Source organism: Choristoneura fumiferana, chromosome 4 (genome assembly GCF_025370935.1).
Source record: "Choristoneura fumiferana chromosome 4, NRCan_CFum_1, whole genome shotgun sequence".
NCBI lineage: Eukaryota > Metazoa > Arthropoda > Insecta > Lepidoptera > Tortricidae > Choristoneura > Choristoneura fumiferana.
The window spans coordinates 9,206,558-9,216,113 of record NC_133475.1 but is presented as its reverse complement, the minus strand read 5'-3'; the positions used below and the strand labels follow the sequence as shown (position 1 = coordinate 9,216,113).

At 34.0% G+C, this 9,556-nt stretch overlaps 1 protein-coding gene across 2 annotated transcripts in view; it reads right to left on the bottom strand.

Annotated features, from left to right (window-relative positions):
* LOC141427419 (fatty-acid amide hydrolase 2-B) overlaps positions 1 to 6,621 on the bottom strand; it is an 18,201-nt gene extending 11,580 nt beyond the window's left edge. Inside the window, exon 1 of one of the 2 annotated variants that reach the window (XM_074086808.1) lies at positions 6,387 to 6,621. Coding sequence is in view for 1 of the 2 variants with exons in the window: in XM_074086807.1 (XP_073942908.1) it covers positions 469 to 492 (24 nt within the window). In the remaining variant the exon portion in view is untranslated. Of the gene's footprint in view, positions 1 to 468; positions 508 to 6,386 lie in introns of those variants that run through there. The other variant, XM_074086807.1, reaches the window with a different exon arrangement.
* Between the last annotated feature and the right edge of the window lie 2,935 nt (positions 6,622 to 9,556).

The following is a 9,556-nucleotide window of genomic DNA, read 5'->3' as shown; positions in this document are numbered from 1 at the left end:
TTATTGAGGAGTCCTGGTGCTTCCGCCTTCATCCCTCAAATATATTTTTTTCAAATCGGTTCATAAATGACGGAGTTCTGAGGTAACAAACATAAAAAAAATACAACCGAATTGATAATCTCCTCCTTTTTTTGAAGTCGGTTTCAGTGAAAAATTACTGTCGATGGGTGGAAATAAATTTTAATTTCAATTCAATTGTTTTTGAAAAAAATAATATTGTTATGGTAAATCTCTGGTTGTATTGTAAATCCGATAGTTTAATAATTGTAAGATATTTTCTCTATTTGAATTAAAATGTAACGAGAATTATATATAGGTAGATTTCTTATTTTTTGCTTCAAATATCCATTTTACTACTTTATTACTTCTTTACTTACTTTATTTACTTTATTTTTCGTTGAACGTACTTTTATAGTCATTCTTAAGCAATCGTTCATCCTAACTCAAATTTCTTTCGTGTGTACTTACCTCATTATCAGCTAAAGTTGCCATTAAAAAAAATGCAGAAATTATATACGGAATAATAACTTTATTTACCAACTATGTCTATCAAGATCTACACTATAACTGGGTTTCATCTCGAAATCCGTTAGCAAAGCAAAATGGACGTGATGATAAAGAATGACACTGTGTTTGGTAACAATTGATCGATAATTTATCTTTGAGAACAGTAGGTACATTGATTAGGTACTGTTGTAGATAATTATTCGTCGCTCTGCATACTACATATTGATCAATAGCGTGGAGTAAACAATTTCGTTCGACCATCCGCAAAGTGACAAAAGCGTGACTTTGGTATAAATACTTATTCTACGAAACAACACCTCGCATACACAAGATACACTTGTCCATCACTAATAAGGTCACGAATTAAGATGTGGAGGTCAAGAAGAGAGGCCTTTGACCAGCAGTGGGACACACAAATAGGCTAATAAAAGATATACAATTATAACACCCCTTTTTTTGCGTCAGGGGTTAAAAATTAAGGTAACCTAGTGAGAATCGTAGTTTTTAACGGATTTCCGGATATACTGGACGGACCGGCGTTGTTCCGGTACCGCGCCGATAAAAGTAACTTCTCTTGCTACGCAGACCTGACGGCTCTTAAGTCGGACTTTAACGTACCGGATTATGAGTTTAAGCTTCTAGGGGCATGTACGATACGTACGATAAGGGCACGTACCCAAGCTAGGCACGAATCTATTTTTGTGTACCTACTTATCCCTCATTGGTTATTATACTCTACAATAAGCGTTTTTCCAAAGATAAGACCAGGCTAGATCGATTTGTCATCCCCGAAAACCCCCACATGCAAATTTCATCGAAATCGTTGGAGCCGTTTCCGAGATCCCCGAAATATATATATTAAGATATATTTGGCCTTTAAACATAATTATATTATATCTTCGGATGCAACACCCGGTACTGTACAGTACCATATGTCATTTGGGGTAAATGTACGCAGTTTACTGAAATGTATGGGATTGCGTACGTTTACCCCACATGACTCTACCTTTGATATGTGATATTATGTCAAGGATGAATACTACCTTATGTGTTGTTCATCCTTGACATATATGTACCCACACGATTTAGTTTTTTTTAAGTATTTAAGCATTGTATTAACTTGAATTCCATTATTAATTGAAATATTGAAATAACTAAGGCTTAATCTGGAGTGATGTCTATGATGGCATAGACCTGTTAAAATAAAAATAAAAAACTAAAAATATCTTTGGTATGGACCAAGGGTATTTTTATTTTTTTATTTTTATTTTAACAGGTCTATACATTTGTACAGTATTGTATACAGGTACAATATTTGAAAGTTCATCGTCCATCTAACTTCGTTTGCTTCCCATAAATATTGATACAAGCAACGCAGCCGACGGTGTAGTAACTGCAGATTGCTCAAAAGCATGTCAGTTGGTCAGGCGAGTCCGTTGCGCTTACGCCATTCCTCTTGACTTGACCGATTGTCAGCTTGGCACGCATGGTCGGCTAGCAAATTATGCAGTTTCCGATATTACTACGGCAATAAGAGAGGTATATTAAAACAGCATGACATTAAATGCGGGTCGCCAACACGTATGCCTGTGTAGGAACAAGACAAATTGTCGGTTGTCGAATGATGTCGTAGCCGTTATAAGTAGGGGTATATGTGTAGGTACTTTTTTTTTCAAAGGGACTTTTGCTGTTACCTTCTCATGTCTTTTACAGCTTATCGGAGAGGGCCAGCTGCCAGACGAACCGCTCAACAAAGGAATTTTATGATTTATTTACGAATTCATACAATAACACAGAAATCAAGGCCTACCTATAGTTGGCGCGATTTAAATGCGATGACGTCGTAACGAGTTTAATTTAGACTTCAACCTACAACTTTCAACGTCATGATTTGTTCTTTTAGAAAGCTTTAGGTACAAAATATAAAATTTCGAACTGTTCCATCTAAAGTATTGTCTTCCCTGGAAACATCATTCGTAACTTGTCAACTGTGCTATGCACATTTTTAAAATTCCTAAATAATCTAGAATACTACCAGAGGCCCATTTCACGAAGCTATAAGTTACAATTTACAAGCATTTAGTCTCTTTCCAATGCATACTCTTAAACAAAGATTACCGCTTGTAAATTTTAACTTGTAGCTTCGTGAAATGGGGAACTGGTATTTAACCTTGTATATTTCTTATTTAGTATCAGTGAATTTTAAATAGATACATTTATGTCATCTTTAACTAAACCCAGTCTGGATCTTGAACTATAATACTTACATATTGTGCCTTCTCTATATTTTTCCTTTCTGGATAAATACCATCCTTTTTTACATCATCACCTTCCATCTATTGCTGTCACACGGCGACAACTGTTATGTAGGAGCTATCTATCTTTATATCTATGGATCCCAAACATAAACTTATTAACCGACTTGAAAAAAAAGGAGGAGGTTATCAATTCGGTTGTATTTTTTTTTCTCTTCTATTACCAATGCTTTGAACAAATCTCACAAAATTCAAAATAATGGTTCGTTACTACTAGCACATACTTCTATATCGCTCAAGTAATTACATTCGTACATATTGCACGCTATAAATATTTCGCAATGGACTTTACAACCTTGATGTTACTCGGTTAAGACCGCCAGTTAATGAACGACAGTGAATGTTTAAATATAAAACTTTACCTTTTTAACAGAGGAAGGGGTCATCCATTAATATTGAGAGGTATTAATGGATAGTATTTATACTTTGACCCCCCCCCCCTCCTCCTCTAGAGACCGTCTATCACAAAGATTTTGCAGCCTTCAAATCAGATGGTCAGAAAATATTATGCCACTATCTAACAGATTATTGTACAGTCACGCAATTAACATAAGTTTGCCAAATTTCAAGCCAATCCGACTACTGAAAGTTGTTCTGATTTAACTTGCAAAATTCGACTACTTACGGACAGACAGACAACGGGACAAGTGAAACTAAATAAAAGCTTGTAAAATTAGGGTTACCGACATATCCAAGCAGATTAGCTCGTTGAGGTGTCAATGAACAGATCATATAGCACTATAGCATGGAGAACAGATGGCCGTTGGGGCTGAAAAGTTGTCGAATGGAGACGTAGATGCAGCATAGGACGTCCAACAATGTTTTAGACTTTATTCGAAATCCAATGAGCTGTCGCACATATTTTAAAATGCTTTAACAAGAATTAACTTGATTTGGCCTTGTGAAACAGGTTTTGCATATACTCACGGTATGCATCTTCAAATATACACTTATTTGATTATTATGTTTCAGCCTTTAAGGTCTACAACAGCTCTCACAGACAGAGCAACTAGTTACCCGTTGCCTATATACGAGTAGCACCTAGAGTACAAGCTTTGCTTAGTTTGGGACTAGGTCAATTGGTGACAATAATGTCCCATGATATTTATTTATTTATAAACACACGAGTAATATTTACCTCGACGTTTCGACCACATTACAGTGGTCGTGGTCACGAGTACTACTCGAGTGTCTACTTACTCTTGACCACAACATATTGACCTACACTTAATTTGTAATTTTAACCTATGTGTTAAATGTTATTTCATAATTTAACGGAAAGCAGGAAATAAAGTAAAATGGGATCTATATACTTATACGAATTACGAGTATTAAAAGTATTTTAAGGAAAATAACAAAGAAGGAAACAATCGAACAGTTTTGTAGTCACATAGTTATTATTTAAATCCCAGTTTGCTTAAGTACCTAAGCAAGTACCATTGGAATCATTTAAAATTTAAATTGTTATTTTTTGTGATTAAACAAACAATGCCGCACATCGATAGCATTCGTTGAACCTTTGACGTCTCTTCCTGTTTAATTTAAATATTTTTGATTGGTTAATCGTTCACTGATATCGGTTATTAACATTTGTTTATTACGGATTATACCTAGCGGGAACAAAACTCACGAAGGATGATTTTATCAGACAGGCCAACCGTATTTTATTTTATTAATAAACTAGCGATCCGCACGGGCAAAATAAAAAAAATCCGGCCAAGTGCGAGTCGGACTCCGCACGAAGGGTTCCGTACCTATACAACATTAGACATTAGCAAAAAACGGCAAAAAAAATACTTTTCCTATATGGGAGCACCCCTTACATATTTATTTAATTTTAATTTAATTATTTATTTTTGAAGTAAATGAATATACAAATAATTAGTCAGTGAATATTTCAAGCGACTACCTGTTGCCGTTATTAATATCGAGCAAAAAACGGCAAAAAAATCACGTTTGTTGTAGCCCCCGGCCGTGCTTCGGCTTCGTAGAGCGTTGTTACACACTACTTATGTGACGTTTGTCAGTCGTTGTACAGGTGCAATAGAGTACTGACGCATTTAGATGGAAATATATAATAAAGAGTCGTTGAAATCCCCCAAAACTTTAAATTGTACGATGGCATCTTTAGAGAAAAAGATGGAGCTATCCTTTTTCTAGTAGTTGCAACAGCTCTCTATAGATATCCGAAGTTTATATGTCATTAGTTTGACGTAAACTAATTAAGTCCATAAAGGTGCACTACCTATTTATTTGATATAAAACGTCACTTAATAAATACGATGATTGATGGACGGTCGCCAGTGTTCGGAAATCGTCGTGAACAGCCAATGTTTTTTTCCGAAGACCGATGTGCAATCTTTATCGCTGAGTACTAAAACCGACATGAATATGAAATTATTTATTTGGATAAGGATTAATACATTCTGTCAACTTTTAAAATGTAAAAAAAGTAGTTATAGTGACATAACTACAATATGGCATCGCGAAGTTTTTTGTAGATATTGATATACTCGTATTCTTTATATCGTAGAACATTTTTTTGTTCTATCATCAATCGATTCCACAGCGCATGCGATGAAAGATGTTTTATGGCAACTTTTTTACACTTTGAGTTACATTATTCAAGTTTTAGTACGGAACCTTAATTTTTTCAGGCAATAAATATAGTCTATGGCACTTTGGAATAATTTAGCATTCTAGTAGTGAAAGGAATTTTAAAATCGGTCTAGTTGTTTTTGAGTTAATTCGTAACAAACATCCAAAAATTTAAATCTTTCCTCTGTATTATATATTAGTATAGATATAGATTAGAAAAAATAGCTTCCCAAAATTTCCTGTTAATTTTTCATGAACTAGAATTGGATTTGATTTGATTTGATTTAATTTGAAATGTCTCAAATAAAATCGTAGAGAAAAGTTATCGCTCATTGTTTATTTATATTATATTCTATTCTATTCTTTCAAAGTTCATATTTTGTCTTTTAAAAATATTAAGAATTGTTGTTAGCTGTACTCTGTTCCAACGGCAGGCGAAAAAACGAACATTGAAGAAGTATATATTTTGTCCGATGCACTTGTTTATCATTAAATTTGCTCTTAGTATAAACTTTCAAAGTAAGTATGGGCTTTTAGCCTGTTAGTGGTCACTATCAAAACAAAAAACTTGTTTAAGTTGTCGATAGTAAGTTTTTTCGAATGCCGTTGGAACGGAGTATAGTAGGTAAATATCAAAAAAACACCGTACAAAATTTTATTGGATATCAAATTTTACGATAAAAAACTTTACTACGGTAAAAGTGCATTTGGCGTGAACGTGATTACAAAAGAAAGCGATATTGCCGTAACTAGCGGAACACGAGAGTTTCGGTACACGAACTTTCTACTCGTATTAGGTATTATAAAACCATCAAATTCACTTAACACATACGTAACTAAATAATACTTAATTATTCAATTACTTACGTATTTTACAAATCACCTGCAAAATGCACTTGTGTTCATGTTGTTTTTGTTTACATTTACAGAGAAAAAAATTACCACAGACAATAACAAAAAACATACCTTCTTTTAAGAACTCCAAAACACTGGCACAGAATAATTTAAATTTAAAGTACCGTAAGTGCAACGCGTCCGCACCGCACTAGTCTGTAGACTTCACTTCGAATACAATTTCTTGGCAAAGAATTCGTCAAGCGTAAACCGGATATGTGGCCATCGGCCACTGTTCACTTAATTCACCTATTGCATACAATGGTGGAACTAATTCTAGAAAAGTTAAGCTAATTCTTTCAGTTTTAGTTATTGAGTTAGGGCTGGTGAAAGTTGTACCGCTAGCCGTTAGTCCATTTTGGTCGTTATTTCGCATTTAGAGCAGGTCACATCAGCACAGCAAACAGTTGCTTTTCAAACTCTTGTTTTTATTTACATCTTTACTCTAGTTATTATTAAATTATTACAAAATAGAAATTTATTAATTAATGTTCTAGCTTTGCACATTTGCACGTCATTATCACGAGTCAACTGAAATTATTCAATCGATGTTATAGTATTTGATTTTGTTGTTATGTCAAAACTTACAAAAGTACCCACATGCACGCCGTTCCAATTAATGCAATTGTTTACTATAATTCGAAAATATTTACCTATGAATTAAATATTATTATAGTGTTAGTTTTTTTTGTATGTTTCATTTGTGATTTTTGTATGCAAGTTAGTTGAGATATTTCACCCATTTTTATTTGTACTATTGATTACACCTATTTTTTTTCAACTGTGAGTGTAAATCACAAAAGTTTAAAACAGTATTTTTTTCTTATTACAATATATATTACTATTTTGGTAAAACTCCCAATACGACATAATAATAACGGAGAACAATTGGCGTGCAGGTGGCGTGCAGTATGCTTTAAGATTTATTTTTTAGTGTCACAGGGGTGAGCTTCGGTTGACTATAGATAGGTACTTAACAATATTAAATTTTCATTTAGATTTAACTTTGATGTAGGTAACTATACCTTTGAAAGACACACGAAATTTTTAACATTGTTATAAACATTGGTTAGCGCAGAAACAACTATGTAGCTAAGAAAAATAAAACCTACATAGTTAAAACATAGCTAGTAAGCTATGTATTAAATAGTGTAGTTTTTTCTTTTTTTTAACAAGCTTTGTCTACTAATACTAATACTTACCTAATAAATAAAGAAGCGATAAAGAAGCAATAAAGAAGTGTGCTTTGTTTGCGTTGCTTCGAGTGTGTTTTTAACCCCCGACGCAAAAAGAGGGGCGTTATAAGTTTGACCGCTATGTGTGTATGTATGTCTGTGTGTGTGGTTGTCTGTCTGTGGCACCGTAGCTCTTAATCGGGTGGACCGATTTGCGGTTTTTTTTAATTGAAAGCAGGTTTTTTTAGCGATGGTTGTTAGATATGTTTTATCAAAATCGGTTTAGCCGTTTTTGAGATATTGGACTTTGAAGTGACAAAGTCGAGGCTTTTCCAACTTTTTGTTGGTTAGGTTATGTTTTTTTATACGAGGGGTATTTCTCTGGATCTGCATGTGTCCAGCGCTCTGGGAGAGAGGCCTGACTTTGGGAGCCCATTGCGGTCGGGGGCAGAGTGAGTGAAATGACTGTTTTTTTTTGGAAAATGATACAATTAATTTTCCATTTTAACATACTGCGTAATTTGATTATATGCCTTAGAGATTTATTCTCTGATTTTGATTTAGCCATTTCCCTGTGCAACATACCTATGAATAAATACTTCAAAACAATAACTCTTATTTGGATATAACAGCCATCTAGTTATAACGGATGATACTACGAGTAAGAGATGCTACACTACTTTTGTTAGAAATCTTCACTCAAGCAGTTATATGGCTGCTGCAAAATGTGAACGCTAGATGGCAGTGTCAGTCACAACTGCAAATTTTTATTACGGACTAGACTTGTTAGATTTACATGGTATTACCTCTAAATATTTAAACACTGTAAGTAAGAATGATGAACTAAATTCAAAGAATGTAAATTCTTATGTGTTGCTTTCAGAGTACCTAATACTAATTTGAGATGATTCCAGTTTGTTGCCACACGATACTTAATTAAATGAATTAAATTACGTTTAAGAAGAAACCGCGTCCTAACAAAACTAATCTAATCTAACAGTCTAATTTAACATCAATGTTTATAAGTACATAATAATCTTTTCCGCCCTTGGTGACGGAGTTTGAGATTTTTCTACTCGACCATAGATGGCGTTATAAGACTCCAGCAGTCAATGTTGTCGTAACATTAACTAAGCTTAGTTCTGTTACTCAACCATAGATGGCGTTACTTTCACAAATTAAGGTTTTGTGAAATTACTGCTTCATGCTCCTCAATAATTTATGTGGGGAAGGTATAAAAGTAAAAGCGAAAGCGGTTTCAATTATACGACTCATTTACTTTTGGCGAAAAGTAGGCTAGTGACTTGACCATAGCAGTGTGCTGTAATGTTTAGGTACCTTTATCTTTCTCTCATAAAACATGGCAGAAAAAATGCAAAGACATTTCGTGTTTCAGTACTTTGTGTCTCTTATTTATGTTTCAATTAAATTCTTTTGTTTCTCCGTGCTGGCCAAAATCGTACGGAATCGACTACCTACAAAAAGCTGTACCTACAAATTTTTCGTCGTACCTATTGCAACGCTATGTTAAAATTGAAAATAATATTTATCTTTGTTGTCAAGGTTCAGGTCTATCAAAATTTATTAAATGATCAAGGTTCAAGAAAAATAGCCATTGAAATACTTAATGCGATTTGTGCGCGTTTATGAAAAAACGACTGCGGCTTAGTCTCTATATAGATACATTTTAATTAAAATTTGATTTTCTAATGAGATCAGTACCAATAAATTTATTAATTTGCTTTAACCGCTTACGCCTATTGCTTATACTGACTGGGCATAACATAATCAAAGTGTCCCGAACCCAAACTACGTAATAACCAGTAAGGCAGCCATTACAATGTGTTTGTTGGTGTTTCTCACATTACATTTAAGTACTTATCGATTTTTGTAAGTTACAAAAATAGCAAATACCATATTACGGACTTTGGTGGTAATTATCTCCCTTTGTGCTTTGTTTAGTCAATAACGACACCTGTCAATCTTGGGTCGGATTGACGCGCTCGCAATTATATATATACTTTTAAATTTTAATTTTTTCCACTCAGCAGTTTAGATTTTAGAGGG